This window comes from Plectropomus leopardus, chromosome 9 (genome assembly GCF_026936395.1).
Source record: "Plectropomus leopardus strain MGB_pleo_1.0 chromosome 9, ASM2693639v1, whole genome shotgun sequence".
NCBI classification, from domain to species: domain Eukaryota; kingdom Metazoa; phylum Chordata; class Actinopteri; order Perciformes; family Serranidae; genus Plectropomus; species Plectropomus leopardus.
In genome coordinates this window covers 12,752,773-12,772,461 of record NC_142184.1, presented here as the reverse complement: position 1 = coordinate 12,772,461, position 19,689 = coordinate 12,752,773, and the positions used below count along the sequence as shown (strand labels likewise).

Here is a 19,689-nt window from a genome sequence, read left to right as displayed (position 1 = left end):
CTAAACAGTCACGGTGTGGAACCCCACAGATACAAAAACACACATCTCATCTGCTCACACTACTGTCCTGGAAAAAGTCGCCTGAATGGCAAGGAAGTGTGTGTGACGTGTATGTAGGGGTTTTGTGTATGCGTCTCTGAGAGGGAGAGAGCCATACGTGAGAGTGATAGAACCGAAGCGCAACAGCAAGTCTCATGCTGCTGGCTTAAGACAATTATACAATGACAATTATACTTTAAGTTCACAATAAAGTCATTTTAGACATCCTACGTGGAACAAGCCAAAATACATTGAGAAACTTATTTTCGTGTGATCCAATTCAATATTTTCTGTATTTTAAAAACTACCGCAAAGAAATCTACTAAATGAGCAAAACTGCATCATCTCTTGGTGTTCAAGATCGGCCAAAATTCTGATACAATTGTACTGATGAGTGTGAAACTGATCAGTTGTAAGTGTATTCAGAAAGTGTGAGAGAACTGGAAACAGTAAATGATCAAATGTGTCAATTGTGTAATGTGCTGTTTTTTTTTGTTTTTTTTTAGAAAATCCAAATTAGCACATCACTGCATGTTATTATAACAGTAATTAAATTTACAACACTCAGTGATAAAAATGTACACAAAAAGAGGCTCTTACCATTGTCTGTTGCCAGGAATGTGGCTTCATATATATTGTTTTTGACATAGACGGACTCCCGGTCGAGCATCGCCGTTGTTATGATCTGACCATTGGTTCTGTTGATGGACAACCAGTCCGCTGGGTCGTTCAGCTTTGAATACCTAAAGACACACAAGGAGAGATCGATGGAGAAGTTAGCGCTAGCTTTCTGTGTTTACAAGCAATTGAAAATTTTCTCTTGCGTCTGTACATACAGAGATTGCCTGCACACACACACACACACACACACACACACACACACACAAAATCACAACAGCCTGACCTTCACACACTTTATTTCTTCATTGACTTCTCCTCCAGAGCCTGCAGCCTACAGTCAATTTCACCTCATTTTTCACTCCTGTGTACTAGACATTGAAGTCAATTACCTCCCTTAGTTAAGCACTGCTGCAGCCGCCTGTGTGTGTGTGTGTGCTGCCTGTACATATTCTAGGAAGTGTTTGCTTAAACTGGGGGAGGGATAAACTGCCTGGCAGCGTTATATACAACATGCATGTTTTAGTGCTTGCATGCTTGCAAATGTCACAGTGTGTATGGGGAGTCTGTGCAAAAGGTTGAGACAGGATGACGGGATTGTGGTGCTGATCGTCAAACAGGAAAGCGGATGTGGTAGCAGGTGGCGACATCCCCTGGGATAAAGGGTAAGCAAGGAACAGGGGATCATCTCCAGGATTGAATCTCAATCTCACTCTGATCTTGCTGTTCTTGTTTCTCGGGCGTTTGTCGCTTTCAGCTCGTTCCACACTTTCAATTCTATCAGATCTCTCTCAGCCCGTGCCGCCTCAACCTCATCTTGCTGTGCTTTTGTATTCATACATTTTCTTATCCCTGTCTGTATCTTCTCATCCTCGTCTCATTCCCTTTGTGATGCAGGGTTCATCAACTGCTACCTCTGTCTTTGCTGAAATCTCACTTTTGTGTGTGAAACATCGACTTTGGACATGTGACACCTTGGCCTTACACAACAACGTTTATACATCAATCCAATTTCATTTGCTGAATGTCAGTTTGGGCAATAAGGCCATGCTATGGGACAAATACTCCCAGCTTTAAAATCCATCCAAATTGAAATGGACTTGACCTTAACCTAGCTTTTATATTTATTGAATTGTAGAGTACTTACTGCTAGTGTAAAGCCCACTTGTTTATTCGTGTTCGATTAAATACTGCATTTATATTTCTACTTACATGGAGGAGAGTGAAAGCCTGGAGGGATGGGTGGCAGTGAAGAGAGAGGGGGGGTGGACAGAGAGTATAATCTCTCTCCTACAGTTAGGGAGGTGGGATTTTCCCAGCAGGCAATAGGCATGATCCCAGGCGCAGCACAGCACGGGAAAGGGGATCACAGAGATGACATTCCCACACTCTAGACAGTTTCACACGGGCTAGCCAAGCCCACCGCCACTAACTGGTGGACTGTGAAATCACCACCAGGACTACAGTGAGTCCATCACAGTGGGAGGGTGGGATAAAAGGGTGAGGAATATGATCAGGAGTGGGTGGGTGTGGAAAGAGAGACACGGAGAGAGGTGATATTGGGAAGAAGCAGCATGGCTGTATGATCTGGTTTTAATATCCTCATTAGGACTGACTTGATACCTACTGCTATTCTGTGTCCAACTGCATCTCTATTGGCTTTGCCATGCCAAACCAACTCTCTCCGTCTGGGCTGAGAGAAAAAATGTTCTTTTTGTCTTTTCCAGTGGAGGGCAGACAAACTGGTGCATTGTTTTACTGAACAGACGGAAATTTAGGGGTCAGTTCATCAAATATGAGGAACATTGTTCTTGGATGAACACGCTATAGAGCAAAATCAAGAAAAAATTGGTATTTGTGCGGTTTGGCATCTTTGCAGATTCAGAGTGGTATGTCATTGTAATAAATACCAATTGCACCTGCAGGGTTGCAAATTGTTTATACTGTCCTGACATCTGTTTCATTGCTAAGAGGAAAGCAACGACAGTCCGACAGCGGAGTGTGCATCCCTGCAAATGTTATCCATGAAAAATGGGACGACATGGACTGTAGCCTTATCTGTGTCATCCCTGTCTCACTGAGTCTCCTGACAGCTTTATGCCTTTGTTGACAAGCTGAAGAATTTGTAACTGTTGAATGATACACCAAAATCCAACGAACCATGTCGGCTGACAGGGTTTTTTAATATTACAGGATTTCACACAAATATGACTCTGCTTATTTGTTTGTTGTTACATTATAGATGAACCTAAGAAAATACGACAGCAAAGAGCGACGGAAAGTCTTTGTTTTGCTGAAAAACTGCTGTTGTTTTCAGCCCACATACATAGTTTGCTCTGTGTTTTAATGTGACTTTTGACTTCCATTAAAACTACAAATCTCTATGAGACAGGGATAATAAAGTTAGAGACTATGTTACAATCTTTCGTAAAAAACATAAATGTAAAAACAGGGATGTACACTCTGCTGTCGGATTGTTGTTGTTCTCACATTAGCCATGATACAGATCATTACAGCATATGTCAGGACAGTATAAACAGTTTGCAACCTGCATTAGTTTGCTTAATTACAAAGTATAAACATTGCTGATGGTGTCAGCAACTCTTTCATTAACATCCGCTTCAGTCTCTTCACCTCTGCCATGATGTCTGTACTGAGCATGCCAAGCTAATTTTACCATCCACCTTTTTTTTAATCAAAATCATTGTAGACGTTTACAGCATTTTGTTTACAACTATTGTCTATGATTACAAACACACCAGGGGGACTAAAGGTTGTAAAAAGACAAAAAACAGAAAACAAAAACAAGCTACTTATCTAGCTGGTGGTGTGTGCTGTAGTTCTGTAAATTGTTATACTCTTCTCCCGGGGGATCCTACCCGCTAACCAAAGTTACATTGTGCGGGAACAGATGTTGGGGCGCAGAATGGGAAGGAAAGAGGCGGCATTCTCCTTGTCAAAGTCAGTATACCACTTATAAGATGTTAAAGCTGTTATTTTAAGGTAAATAAAGTTGCATAATGTTGCTTTAAATGAGCAATTTGACATTTTGGAGAAGACACTTACTTTCCAACAGTTAGGTGAGAAGAGTGATCCCTCTCTCTTTTAAGTATAGAACTTGAGCCAGCAGATGTTTCGTTTAGCATTAAGATGAGTGGCAGGGGCTAAAAAATCTGAACTACCAGCACATCTAAAGGTCACTAATTCACATGGCATACTGTATTGTATATGTTTCATCCACGATGTACAAAAGCTGGAGTCTGCTAATTGCTTGGCAACTTCACAGTGAAAAGTCACTGGTCTCAGCAAAGAAATAGCCTGGCTCAGTCATAACTCCCCGTAAAGCCTCCACTTGCTCTTCTTTTACTTAGGTTTGTGTACGGATACAAAACCGAAAAAAACCCTGACGTATAACCTGCTAATTAGCTTTAGAGGCATTGATACTGTTGATGTATTTTTGTACCTCTTGACAGAGCCAAATTAGGTGTTACCCTCTGATTCTGTTTTTTTTATGTTGTGTTAAGCTAACTGCTGGCTTCAGCTTCATATTTAACATACACACATTGGAGTGGTGTCAATCTTGTCATCAAACATTTGGCAAAGAGGTGCACATTATGTATTACCCAAATGCTGAAATATTTCTTTAAATATAAGCAAAAACAGGATGAATTCCATTTAGGTCCACTGTTACATGATGGAAGCAAAAAAATCTTAGATGGAGATGTCAAAAGTTCGGCAAATAAAGCAAAAAAAAAATACTTGCAAGACAAAAACACTACAAGATAAGTGATAAAATATATTTTTTTATGATTTGGATTAACTGACCCATCAAAATCAGAAAGAGAAAAATGCATACAAAGGTGTAGAAAATGCGTGTGACAGAGTGAGAGTAAGAGAGTTTTTCTCCCATAATGGGCTATAAAATACCACCAGTTCCCGCTTATACTGCCTGATAGCACAAGTGGCTGTATGCTCTTTGATGATAAAAGCCATAACACAAAGGTTTGTTCACAAAGCAGAGTGCTCTGTCCACCACCACACTTTAATTAAGTCTCCTAAACAGCCCTCAGTGCAGATGTAATAAACCTTACATGAAGCAAACGAAGTCCTGAACGAACAGTCCTTGCAGCAAAGCTAATTTCCAACACACTGAATACCCACTGCTTTATTAGTTGAGTAGTTAAGGTAAACTTCAGAAAAGTTAAGGCCAGCATGTGGTCGGCTTTAAACAGTCATTTTCTCTTCACTTTTTCTGATAGCGCTCAGTAAACGATGGGGCTACTCTGGCCATTAGAGCGATGACTGTAAAAACACCCACAGTGTTTTTGTTTACAAGTCCCAACTGTCAACAACGTTACTGTGGGCAATTGGCAGTCCCCGTCGCTAACTTTTTAATGAAGAGCAGTGCCAATTCTTGTCTTCTTGGAAAGGTAAACAGTTCTTGTTTACTCTAGTGCTATTTTGGAGTAAAAAAATATCAGTTATATTTTGTGTGAAGGTTTTGCTATTCCTTTCTGTGCCTGATTTCCGATTCTTTCCCGAGCTCTCCTCTACCTGAAGGGTTTTCCCATTTGGGAGTTGGTCGGTGTATGAGTATAGCTGGATGTATGATTAGGCCTGGCAGGTTAGTGATCTTAGCAAGCAGTGGGGAGAGGTATGACATTTATTTTTCAAACCCCCGACCCTGAGGATGAAAAATGCATGTCTCAAACTTAGCCAAGGAGGTTTGGGTAATCATTTATGCCAGTGTCTCCAGTCCTGTGTCTCGACCTTACTGGTATGGTGTCTGACAGGTGATGCATGATGCCTCACTCTCCTGCCTCCTCCCCCTGCACCCGCCCCTGTCCACATCGCCTCCTGCTCAATCCCAACAGGACACTGTCAGAATGTCCCTCCTTTGATAAGCACCTCTCAAGTTCAAACCTTGACCCGGAGTCAGCTCACCATCCTCGGTTCCTCCATAATCCCTTTGGTCTTTTTTCACCTTACTTTAACTCTTTTATGGCTCCCCCTAAATCTTCCCTGTCTCTCTTCTCTTTATGCATCTCCAGCATCCATTTACAAAGACATACAGCCCTTTTTCATATGCAAAGACATCCACCATAAATTATATGTAATGCAAACTATGGTTTCATATCTGGATGTCTCCCCAATGCAAACAGACATGTCAGCCAAATACTTGATTGATGGGGCTTTGAGGTACGCACTCTGAGATCAGTCCTGTGTGATAAAAGTTTGAAAATGAAAGCGTAATAGGGTGATGCAAACACTGTAAAGGCTTTTAGCTGATTGGCAAGAATGAGCCCGTGAATTTCTCTGTCTTCAGAATAATGAGAATTCAAGAGATGGAGGGAACAGCTGTGATTAGTGTCTTTGCATAACAGTCTAGAGGAGATACCTTTATTGGACTTCTGTAAAGCAGGGGGATTGATAGTGATCCTATCCAGATGGATCTGAATGAATGAGGTGGTGGATTTGCCATCTCTCCAGGCCTGCTTCCTCACGTGGTAAGAGCAGAGGAAGGAGATTTGGTCTGTGTTTGTGTTAAGGAGACTGTGACAGACTGCAGCGTGCTTGTAAAAGGGTAACCGAAATGTAAAGTACTGCAGACGTGTGCAGGTCATGGAAAAACAAGGAGGAAACCAGAGAGGTCAAAGTGCATTCAACAGGGAGAGAAGATGAGAGAGGCAGCAAGAAGAGAGAGAGAGAGAGAGAGAGAGAGAGAGAGAGAGAGAGAGAGAGAGAGAGAGAGAGAGAGAGAGCACCCAGCTGGTGACTTTGGCGTCTTCCTAAATTATAATGTACACCCAATTTACTCTCATTTGCTGTGAAATTAGCTGGGAAATTTGTTTAGATCTTTTCCCCAGAGAAAATGGGAAGGAAGGGGCTGTTGGAGTGTAAGGGTTAGGAGGAGGTGGTATTAATGTCACAGCTGTGTTATCAACTCAATTGGTGCACTATACTGTGCCGGTTATAAATCACACCAATGCACTCACTGTAATCTATAAGGAGGGTTGTGGTCACATGAAGAATGATGCATGTGACCAAGAGTTGAAACCACAGAAATAGAATGAGACTAAAACGGACATTCCCGTACAAACCAACATACAGGATGCTAATTTAACCTGATTACTTTTTACGAGCGTTAAAATGTCTCCAGTTTCAACACTGATATCTGTTTGCTCCACCCAGATCAAACAACCTCGAAGTCCAAACAGGCCCTACCCCAGCCTTTCAACAACTATCATAAGATTTTTTTTTCATTATTTTTGAAAATGTACAGGTACATACGGTGCACATCATGATACTGTATGCATTTTTTAGAGACAACATTGGCATAAAAAAAATTATTTCAAAAAATCTTCGCTGATTCATAGTTTTCTTTGTCATATTTGTCAGAAGAAGTCAAGAAAATTTACAAAGCAAGAGCGAGGTCGACGAGGATGAAACAGGCCTACCTGATTGTAAAAACAGTGACCGACAGGAAGAGTACTTTACAGAGGAGAGGAGACAGCACATCAGATAAGAGAGATCACTGTGCACCCTGCAGCTTCAGCATCAGGTGAGGGAGAGTGCTGCTGCTTGGCTTGTGTGAAACACTCATGTGCATTTTGGTATTTCCATCCATGTAATCTATCAATAGTATGTTGATTGAGGACACAAATGCATATGCACTTGTGTTCAATGTGGGAACAACACGTCCCTGATCATATCTGGAGGTAGTTTAGCCAGTTGGTTCACAATGCATTTCAGGTGCTTTTATGTGGTCAAGCACTATAAGATTGCCATCCAATGACCTATGACACATTTTAATGCAAGGTGTGAAAGGGGTCACCATACAGCCCCTGTCGACATGTACTGTCACCATAACAACTTGACAATAATCGTCATTATCTTTTGAACTTGTCTACTGACCATGGCAAACAGTTCATTGTCCGTTCGACTCTCATTCTGCTTCTACAGCAGAAACACACATAATCTAAAGCTTTCTCTTTGCGACATCAATACAGAGCAAAGTGTACTTAATAGATTACCTGTAAATTTGAAAGGCCATAATGCAGTCACTGCTTCTGTCAAGTTGACAGCAGGACTGAGAAAAGGCCTGCTGGTCATTTAAAGGTTGGTTTACATTTAAAATCCACAGAGGCTTAGCGCAGAGAAAGAACACTGCAGGTGGACATAATGCTGTGTCAGGCGTTTGGGCTCGAGCCAGCTGTTCCTTTTACTCTCCCCCTCCCTCCATCCTCTTCTCTCTCTCTCTTGCTGCTTGTGTGTGTGTGTGTGTGCACCTGCATGTATGTGCTCATGAAACCTACACAATGCACACACTTCTGATTACCCCAGAGGCTATTGCTCCCTATTAACCTTACCCTCCTTACTAAGAGTTCTCCGGTGGCTCATAAACTTCGCGCAGTCAGACTTTGAGAGATGGGTGATGCCAAAATACAGTCCCCTTGTTGAACTTTGACCTCTAACTACTGACATGGAACATATCCAAGAGTCTTTTTAGCCTGCTGTAAGTGCATATGGAGGGATTTCTGCTGCCAGGCTTGTACTTACAATGCAGCTAGCCAGACTTCAATCAGGCCATACTTTTCTGGGTCTAGAGACTGTCCATATGTAATAGAACTCATCTAATAAGATCTAAATGATTTTGCACCAGAAGAACTTTAAATTAATGGTGTGCTATAAAAATGTCAGAATTAGCCCAATTAGGATTCCTGTTCTGCAGTATGAGTTATTGCTCAGTACCTGATTGACTGCTGCATCTGTAGTCGGTCAGGATCAGAAGCTGAGAAGGTCGTCAGGCTGGTGCCTGGAGGGACGCCCTCCTCAAAACGGATGTGTTTCGGGTTTGTGGGGAAATACGGGGGTTCGTTGACGTCTTGGACAGATATGGTGACCCCAGCTGTGGACTGGAGCGAGGACTGGATGCCGCTGGCTAGGTGAGCCTGGTTGGACACCACCACTGTCAGCATGAAGGCACGGTTCATCTCAAAGTCTACTGGCTGCAGGAAGGAAATGAGAAAATGCGAGAGAAGGGAAAGTTAAACAGAATTCGAGCAGTTTAAACATAAAATTGTTTTTTGCTTGGTAAACAGTCAAAGATCCAGCACAGGGGATTAAATTAGGCACTGTGTGTACAGAAGCACTGGGTCACCAACACCCTTCAAAGTCATATTTTAACACTACAGTTATGCTTCTTTATTAAAAGCTCAAATATCAGTGTCACATATTTTATTGCAAGACTCTCCCAATATGAAAATTCAACATATGGATACACAGCAAGTAGACAAAATAACATGAACATATTTTGATTAAATCTGGTGCAAACCATCCGCAAAATAACACAGAAATGAATCACTACCTCTGTGACACAATATTAGCAAAAACATATATGATATTTGCCTTATTAAGGCCCTATGAAATCTCTTATTTTTTTTCCCCAGATTCTGTTTTATTTTTTACTGTAATCCCTTGTTTTCGGTTTTAATTTCTGTGAATTATTTTTTCTATTACTTAAGCACATTTGGTCATAAGAAAAAGTGTCTTATACTGTGATGTAAAATTTTTACAGTTCAATAAAATAATTAGAAATGTAATGAAATCAATACATTGCTGTAACACAAATTTCATCAAACGAAGTGCTGGCCATGAACGTTAATTTTTCATTGGATGAAATATTGTAATTTTAGTTGTATCGAGTCCTCCTTTGTAATTTTATGTCTGAGGATAGTGCTGATATTCCCAACAGCCTCATCTTTTCCCTCCATCATTTTGCCTTTGCATTTCCCACATCACATGACCCGCTCACTAGCTTGCTAAACTGTTCGCCTTGGAGGCCTCTAAACACAGACAGTAGACATGTTGCCACTATCTAGCAATGGTGTTCTCATGACTTAACCACTTGCATAACGTGTAAATGGCTTCTCATACAGAAATCACAAGCTTACAAGTTCAATTTAAATGCAGCATTAAAACCAATTCATTTTAGTTCTATATGTATTCACACTGTGTTAACACCTTATTTTGAAAAGTGGATGCAGTCATATGAGTATCCTGGGATGTTTAAGTGCATTTACAAATTAGAATATGGGGGGATTCCAACTTAAACAGCAACTAGTTTGCCCACTGAAATGCAAGTGACGGCTGACTTGATGCAGAAACATCAGACGCTGCCTTTCGAACATCTGAGAAGCACAGGAGGACAGGATTTGGTCCAGCTTGGCTAACTGAGAAAAAGACTGCACTCAAGCTAGCCATTCTACTCCATCTGTGTTTTCCACATCACAGAAATTACAGGCTACTGTGCTGTCATTGTTCTGGACTGTATTTATCATGCCATTCTGTATATGTAATTTAATCTTACCCTTTTAGTGGGAAAAATGGGTGAAACTTTCTCCATCTTTGATTTACAGGTAGAGAAAGTAGAAAACGAAGCCTTTTCACATCTTGAACGATAAGTAATTATTACTTTTGTCAGTACTATCATTATCATTATTACATTTTATGAGGAAACCATGTCAAGTATTCAAGCATATTATTACACTTATTATAGTGTTAAAGCCCTTGTCAACAATCCTCTTTCTGCCTGAGGCTGGGGAACGTGTGTGGAACCTTGTTGATGATAAAGGACATGATAAGTGAACAGATGCCATGTCAAGTGGTCCCCTGATGAATTGGACCCATATTCTCTCTAAACTATTATCCAACACACACACACATACACACACCCTGAGAAGAGGCAGCAGGGCTTAGACTATTCATAGGGTGCTGTCATGGCTCTGCCTTTTCAGTGTGTGTGTGTGTGTGTGTGTGTGTGTGTATGTGTGCTCTACAGGGGCTTTTACCGGCTGAGCCTAAACCAGAGTGACAGTTCCGTGCTCTCCTAATGAAGACTACACGATCAGGTTCAAATGACAACAACAACAAGCGAGGAAATAAAAAAGAGAACAAATACGGTGCTTGTAGGTCCTGCTGGCATATTTCTAAATAGGCTGGTGATGATTACCGCCGCAAGGCTGGTGTCTGTGGTGTTTGATGGTGATGTTAATGACTTTGAGCACATCTGTATGTTGCATTGCCTGAGTGTTATCAGTGGAAAGTGTGACAGCTCTGATATAAAAAAAAAAAAGCATTCCTAATCAGGCGGCATTGTTGACAAGGGCACCGGTGTTTGTGTGTGTATGCACGTTGTTGTGAGTAAATGCAGGCACAAAGGTGTGTATTCGTGTGTGACCCCACTGGTGCTCTGGGAACCAATTTACAGGCAAAACACGCTCAAGGCTCTTTGATCTACGGCCAGTGGTATTCAGAGCACGGGGGGGTCTAGAGTATAGCTGTAGGCTAACTGAAAGACTCATACACACTCGGACACACACACCCTGAGGGGAGCCAGAGGGGTGAGAGGTCAATAACACGGTTTCCATCTTTTGCCCATGAGCCATGACTTCTTACATCTCTGTATCGCTTCACTCGTTCCTCTCTTTCCCTCTTGCTTAATTTGTTCTGCCGGACTCCAACTTCCATACCCTCTCGTCTTCTCACCTCTGCCCCCCCGCCGCCCCCTTTGGGACCAACGCCCTTCTGCGAGTCTGCATCTCTCAATCCGCTTCGCTCTTCAAATCTGTCTTCGCCTCACTTCTCTCCTCCTCTCCACATCCCCTGTCATCTTCCATGTTTATCATAAGCTGTGATTTGCATATCTTAATGACTCATTCAAACCAAGAGGCTCTGTTTGTGTATTTTTATGCATGCTTGTTTGTCTACTGGCTCTATTACCGTGCAGCAAAATGAGAACGAGTCTCATAAACTCCCCAGAGAGCAGTGTAAATGTGTGACATGTTCTGGTTAAGACCTGAGCCCTTGTTTACAGAAGAGCCCAGGTCCCTCGTGGGAGATTGCCGAATACCTGGGTGTCAGTGTGATGTGATGTGTCTGTACCAGCCACCGCACACGCCTTGGTAAAAATAGGAACACCAAGGTAGCACCTTCTTATGGCTTCTTGACTTTACCCATATCGAGTGTGATATGTACCATTCCGGCTCACTTTTCCCGGAGCAAGCTGAAGCCCCTCTGTTTACTTGTTGAGACAGTCTATTTCACATTTCTTCCCGGGGGGTGTCCTGTCTCTTATTTTATGATTTCCTGATAACCTCCCATGGGTCTCTAAGGAAGCTCATGGCTACCCGGCTGCCTGCTGAATTTTACATCAGGGAGTGAGAGGAATGGATTATAAAAGGCAGTCATCTAGAGATAATGAAGAGAAGCAAAATGCCAATGCTCATTGCTCAGGGTGCTGTGGGAATTACAGGGCGATGTTATTGCTATTTTTTAAACATTATTGTAGGACGTGAGATGTGATTTGCAGGAGTCAGATGCACGAGTTGGAATACCCCTGGGTCTTCAGGGTCGCGAATAAGCAAGTTATTTCCACAAAACACATGCGGCATGATAAGCACATTTATAGTGAGCCACTCATGGATGAACACAGAAATACAATTGCTAAAGGCTATTCAACAGGACACAGTTTACATGCACACACAGATGCACACCCTACTTATTTTTGTCTCCTATATTTCTTTCTAAGTGGGATAAAACCCTTCTACACAGCCTCTGTCTGACAGGTTGAACACTTACATAGCAGGTTGTTACAAGACATGCTTTTGTTGTTGCTGTCATTTACCACAGCAGCCAGAACATTATGAGTGTATAAAAACCGTTGCCTTTGTAATTGAGAAATCAATATCTAATTTGCTACAGTGGTCTCGCCAGCCATTGTGTTCAAGCCTGTGTGTGAGTATACGTAGGAGGTGTTTCTGAAGGGCGCAGCGGCCTCCAATCCCTCATTTGGACATAAGGGGGCATATGAAAGGCAAAGACCCTGGCCTGTCCCCATTTAACTCTGTGGTCTATTATTATTGCTTGTGCTTAAATCCAGAGGGGATCCAACAGTCTGCACAGAAAAAGACACGACACTGTTTCTAAACTGAGCGTGTTCTGAGAGGCTGGTGTCTTACCTTCACCACGGTGACCATGCCGTCGTTAGTGACAGGGTCAGTGCGGATAGTGAAGTGCCCAGATGGGTCCCCACTGATGATCCTGTAGATGGCGTTCCAGTTAGGTGAGTGCGGTTGGTCAGCGTCAATCACAGTCAAATTAGCCACCACAAGATCCACTCGGTTCTCTGGGACCTCACCGGAAAACTGCAGAAAGAAGAGTAAAATGTAACCTCATGATCAAATGTGCCCATACAGGGGTCAGGCAAAATAATCTGACGTCAATGTTACTGTCTGTAAGAGCTTATTTTGCACTCATTCTTTTTTTTAAAGCTACCACAGAGCCAGTGGTATCTTGTGAAACTAGACAACCCAATGCATCCATTAGTATCAACCATGTTGGGATAGCTTGTCATGGCCATTTCCAATGGCCATTTCCAATGGGTATTTTTTTGGCTTTTCTTTGCCGTTTTTGATACAAGAGGTGGGAGAGAAAGGGGGGGTAACGTGCAACAGAAGGCCAGGGGTTGGCGCCAAACCCAAGCCACTGCAAGGGACTCCGTTTATATGGGGCAGCAGCCGACATTAGCAGCCGACAGTCAACTGTTTTACGGCCCCAATAAACTCTGACAACAATATAGCGCAGTAATTAAATAACATTTTTCCTATTTTGCATAGAAAAAAAAGTCATAATGTAAATGTCACGTTCAAATGTAGGAGCGGCAGTGGCCGGTACTCTACTCTGAATACTGACGTCCAAAAAGTACTTGAGCGCTCATCCCTACATTATATTGACATAGTTTTAAACTAGCCTATATACTTCAACAGCATTAATGAATCCCTTAAATTCACTTAAAGTTTTGGTTTGCAACCCCAAGATTTTTAAGATTTCCATCTGGCCACCCATATGAAAAATGTCTCGAGGACCACTGCTTGTGATCTGCTGATTTAAAATATCTTTATTGTGACTGTAGCTGAAGTCTTTTGGGATCCATTAAGCCATTTGACTGTGGCAATTTCTACAAAAAAAAAACAAAACACTGAGCCCCTGTCTCTCATTTTCATTTTTTCTTTATAGAGCCAGTCCTCCTTTCAGGTTTTCAGGTAGAGTAAGTTTAATGATCTTGCTTTTACAGCTGAGTGGTAAACACACAGTAAACACAGCTGCACACCAGCAAGTGCATGCACACAGGGGTATTGTTCCAGTTTCAGTGTTTTCTGCTTTCCCATTCTTCACGAGCAATAATATTTCATTCCTTTGAAAGTCAGAGTGACAAAGGAGGAGAGAATGGATGAACAGAAAGAAGCCAGCAGTGGGGAGGGTTAAAACAGCTATTTGAGTGTATACGAGTGGCTTTTAGTTGTCCCTGTGCTGTACAAACACATGTGCTCTGTCCTGATAAGCCTGATGAGGAGTGAGCCGCTGTCTGTCATATGTCTGTTATGGTGGGGATTGATCAAAGCTGTGCAGGCTCAGGGGATAAAGCCCACAAAGACGAACCAACAACAGCAACGACTGCACCGTGACCCTGTAAAACTCAATTTGACCGCAGCCCCGCCTACACGGACAGCCCACTGACTCTTAACCAATAACGTGGGGTCAGAAGGTGAGCATGTTGGCGTGTCTTCAACTCATCTGGAGGCAACAGGCATGTGGCATCTTATAGTCACCGTGTCACCATGGGTAACAGGCGTGGAAGAGCCACTGAGCCGCTTATGTGAGTGTAGGATATCAAAGAGCAAAGCCCCAGACCAAACACTCCAACAGACCATAATACCCTGCCTGGCAACCCTCGCATCACCCAGCAAACAGCCGACAGCAGCGGGCAGATTAGGGGGCTGCGTCAGGAGAGCTGTTCAGAGACTCAATGACATTCTTAAGACAACAGACAAGTCCGGGTGGTCCTGATGCACTGCCTGCATTGGATAAGTAGGCAGGCTGTCGTATGTTTGAGTCAGTGTGTGTGTGTGTGTGTGAGTGTGTGGGTGTGTGCATGTGTGTGTGTGTGTGTGTGTGCTTGAGCAGTTTATTACTGTGGATCGGTTCAGGGACTCCCCGATGCCAATTCAATAAAATAAAACTTCAGAGATGGCTCTTGAGCTCCTAAGGGCCCTTGAGCATCTTCTTCCTCGGCACACAGTAACGAGTGAGGGCAAGAGTTAACCAGATATGATGGAAGACTTTGAAGGGTCCACCACAGCTCTTAATGCCAATACCCCAGTTTAAGATTTCTTCTCTCATTATCTCTTTATAGGGTGGGGGAGTGGGTGGGGTTACTTGAGGCATCCAGAGCTCCAGTAATAAAAGACTTATTTATTTTTCCCATAGGAAATCTTACATGGCAGGGAAGTTTTTTCTTTAATTCCCTACACATAAAACTGTATTATCAGTATAGTCACTTAGCAAATTAATTTTAGTTCACTGTAAAAATGGTAAAACTCACAAGACTATTTTGGAGGTACAGGAAGTCAAGTGTCGGTCCCATAAAACTTACTTTCCATTACTGAAATTAAATAATCTGTGATTTTAAATTGCGATTGTGAAGTGTTCACGATGCCAAACTTTAGAAGCTGTAGTATTTATTGCCTTTCAAATGGGACATAATTAAAATACACTTTGGAGGGTGGATTTCATCCATTTTCATGCTCTTATAATTTGAATAAAATTTGGGATCAATAGGCATTAATTTAAAGCACAAAAGTGAATCTCAAGTGCATTTTACAATATTGCGCCTGGGAGAGACAGGTGAGAGCTCTGGAGGCCTGTGAACTCAGACGTCACGAGGGTAGTTGGAGGCAAGACATTCAAAGAGGAACAGACTAAAAACTTCTGGCACACGCCAGTGCCGACTGTTCATGTATATATACATTCACCTGAAGGACAAAAACAAACGCGAGCTGACCGAAAAGATGATGGAACAGCACCCATGTTCATTTCCAGTGCAACATAAAGGAAAAGGCACTTAATTATAGGGCTTGCTAATTATCTGACTTAGAGGTATCATGAGCAACGTAACATTAGCAAGGTTAGCATAGTCCCGACACACTTATATTTATATTATATTACCTCATGCTGCTCCTTTTAGCATGTTTTTTTTTTGTTGTAACAGGCAAAAGACAAGGAGAAGAGATAAATGACAGCAGAGGGGGCATGGAGGTGAATGAGAGAGGCAACAGCCTACATTCACAAGAGGGCAGGTGAGGTGACTTAGAGGAGGCGAGTAAGAACAGACACCTTAAAAACAGGCAGAATACATTTAATGAAGTATATATATATCTATAAGACTTAAAGGTCCATTGTATAGGATTTTGGGGCATCTGTTGTGGAAATGGTATATAATATTCGTAACAACGTTTTCAACTTGGTTTATGATCACCTCAAAGCATCCTTGTGTTTTTGTTACCTTAAAAAGAGCCTTTATATCTACATAACAAGCAAGTCCTCTTCCACAGAGTCTGCCATGTTGTTCTACAGTAGCCCAAAAGTGACAAACCATTTGTGTTTTCAGCTTGGCCACCATAGTTCTCCTGCAAGCAAACTGCAACCTCACTGCTAAATCCCACACAGTTGTCTAAAAAATGCTTTCAAGTGGTCAATTGCACTCATTAGTTTCTAAAAATTTCTCTCCACAGACCCCCCTGACGGGTGGCAGATGGTGCATATTGGAAATAGTTAATGCCTGCTTGCAACATATCAAAATAAAGTAAAGACAGGAGATGTGAACATTTTTGATTTACTTGATTAATTTGCACATAAATGTGTAAAAAAGACAAAAGGGAAATTAAAAAGTTAAAGCACTGTTCAGGAGAGGTTAGAGGCCAAATATGGCTTATGGACCTACCTCCCCTATTAAATACCTATAACCCATTCATAAAAAAGAATACAACATTATTTCTCCGCTGAAGTCCTCATGTTGTATTTGAGAGCTAGCTTTCCAATAAGAATTTAAAATGAAAAACATATTTTTTTCAAAAACCAGCAGGTCCTCTCAAATCTCCATTATATTCCTTTCAACCGAATGATTGTTCCATTTCTTTAAGACTCCCGCTTTTATCTTTATGACGGTAAGCTTTGACGTGTGGTGGCGTTGTAGTCAATAATGGATTGTGAACATTTGTGATTTTGAACAGAGAGCATTTCAGTCTCTCTTGGAGAAACCTTGGGGTTGTTCTCCTTCTTTCACTCTCTCAATGATTGATTAGCTGAATACTGCGCTGTATTGTACTGTGCGCTGTGATGGGGTTTGTTTGAACAGTGAATTGTTGCATGACCATGGTGTCTTACTGCAGAGATTTTTTTTGGTCAGGCAGTTTTTCTTTCTATGATACTGTATCTCGTCTCCAACTGCTGGACTACAGAGAAGGAGGGGCGAGCTCTTTGACTGTGATTGGCACAGAGTGCAGTTGGCTTTCTCACAGCACTTGACAAAACACCTCTTGCCAACACCCTCACCCTTCTGTCACTATTTTGGCAGCGGGCAAAGACTAAAGGAGGCAAGTGGATGCGAGAGGAGAGAGAGGAGAAGTGACAGGGAACTTAATCATAGGAACTTTGTGAGGATGGTAAAAGACAGAAGTGCTGCAGCAAATCCCACTCACTGTAAAATCTGACAAGACGATTTTAACTTAAAAAACAATCTGGGAAACTGATTGCTTTGAAAAATGTCAGTAAATATCAGTTAGTCTGACATTATGTTTACTTTATATCTAATTGATTAGCTACCTTAAAATTAAGTTGTATTTACTTAATTTTGTTAAATTGTTGCAGCTTAAAAAAGACAAGTTAAATGAACTGTTAGCAACTTCAGTAAACCAAGTTTAATCATATTTGTATATTTTTTAAACATGTTAACAAAACAGATCTCCTGACTTAATCAAAATCCTCTTCATCATGATCAATTTAATTTTGTGAAGATGTTCCAGCTTAAAAATGACAAGTGTAATGTGTTGTCAACATTTAGGTATAAACTACACATAACTTAAGATTTATAGTTTTATTTACTTATTTACTTTTCAAGGCAATCAGTTTCCTAACTTTTTTGTAAGTGAGATCAACTTGTCAGAATTTACAGCGCACAGAGACACCCCTGATTGCATGATTGTAGATCTCTCTGCTCATACAAAACACCCGATACCACGTGAGATCGGTGGTTGCTGTTGCAGGGCTGCATGGCATAAAATAAACAAGAATGGATGAAAAACTTTTTTTTCACTATCATCTATCTGCATCAAAGAAATAATGCAGAGCATGTATGCAGCCCTGAATAAGCACCCAAAGCTTTCCCATCCGTGCACCACCCTTTGCCGCCTTGAAAAATAGGGCAGCCTCTGATAGGCGTGATGAAATATTAATCATCAACATTAAAGACAAATTCCCCAAACTTTATATTTCTGGGACACATTGAAAGATCTATGGGGTTTATTGCAAACACTAAATATTTGCATAATGGCCTGCATTCTCAACAAAATGGCTTTTATGTTATCCCGCCACTAAAATGGGTGATTTATGAAGGGAGAGGGGAAGAGTGCTCTGCTCATCGGGGCTCCAAAACCTCCACTAAAGTTTATCATCAATATCCATGATGGTATTAACTTCCCTCTGTGGCGATGATGGAAATGCACTTAAACACGGCAGAATATAGTAAGAGAATATCAATCTATTACTGGCCACTATCATCAATACGCCACCATCAGTGGAGAATCTTAAATCTGAGCGGGATGCCGAGTCAGGAAAGCTCTTTGATTTACAACAGGGCATGACTTTGCTTTATCACTGCTGCTTTAGAAAATAGCTCCTGTGACCAAATAATCCCTCATTCTTTCTCCTCTCCCCATCATTCTCTCATCACTTTTCTCTCTTCATTTTTCATCTTTGAGTCTACACGGTGGTCCGCTCATGCACGCCTCCTCCCTTTTTGTTCTCCTTTTGCTCACCATCTCCTTTGTGTGTATCTTTTTGTCTTCCTCTGCCCTCTCTCTGTACGTTTCCTGCTGCGAGTGATGTAGCAGCTCTCTGATGAGCTCTGTGGCTGACACATGCTTACCGCCAGTGCTAACTCATCATCATAAGGGTTTTAATAGCCCCCAGGGCAAATGCTAATGCTAGCTCCTCTGCTACCACCTCAAAGAGAGCCGAGCTTACTGTAGTGCTGATACCGCCTCAGCCGCTCCCCCTGTAGTTGCAAAGCTAAGCACCTTATCTACCCAACAGGCCTGTGCTCTCATCGCTACTGATAGCAAATCACACATGCTGAATCACCTGAAGCCTAACTGACACCTAGAAAGATTTTCCATCATAACATAAAACAAGAATGCAGGCTCCACTTTTGACCATCTTTACCTTGCAAAACAAATGCATGTCTCTAAAATAAAAAAATGGACTCTTGAGGTTTCATTAAAAACCATACAAATAATAATAGCTCAGAACTTTTTCCACCACTACAGCTGCTGATGAGACATACGGCTGCCACCTCAGCTGTTTCACTGGCACATCTAAACACACGCAGCAGTGAGAGAAACGACCACAGTTAAGATTAAGTCAATGGAGTAAACTTTTTCAAAAAACACCAAATCTTGCACTTTGCTTAATAATTTGGTGACAATGTTTCTGAATTGCGCCATGTTGATACATTACGTACGGTACATTATTTTGGACTTTTAATTTTTACCACACTCACAATACGACCTTCTGTAGTGTAATCATCATTTTAAATATCACTATCACGACAGTCATTAACAATTTGCTGGCTCTAGTTTTCTTGCTGATGAAAGTCAATAATATGGATTAGTTTTTTCCTTGTGTGTGTGTGTGTGTGTGTGTGTGTGTGTGTGTGTGTGTGTGTGTGTGTGGGCATGTGTATGCGCCTGTGCATCCTCTACAAGGAAATGAGAAAGTACCCTTTGCACTTCACAACCCTCCCTCACTGTCCTTGTGTAAATCTTCCTTTGTAACATCACAGGACAGTGTTGTAGTCATTTCCTTTCTTCTTTTCTCATTCAACCCCTCCCTCCATTTTCATTCCCCTTTTCATCT

The 19,689-nt window shown here is 41.7% G+C and overlaps 1 protein-coding gene across 1 annotated transcript in view; it reads right to left on the bottom strand.

Annotated features, from left to right (window-relative positions):
• LOC121946868 (cadherin-4-like) overlaps positions 1–19,689 on the bottom strand; it is a 301,746-nt gene that overhangs the window by 18,179 nt on the left and 263,878 nt on the right. Inside the window, exons 10-12 of the mRNA XM_042491671.2 lie at positions 12,678–12,863; positions 8,410–8,666; positions 640–782 (exon numbers count right to left, since the gene is read on the bottom strand). Of these exons, the coding sequence (XP_042347605.1) occupies positions 640–782; positions 8,410–8,666; positions 12,678–12,863 (586 nt within the window). The remainder of the gene's footprint in view (positions 1–639; positions 783–8,409; positions 8,667–12,677; positions 12,864–19,689) is intronic.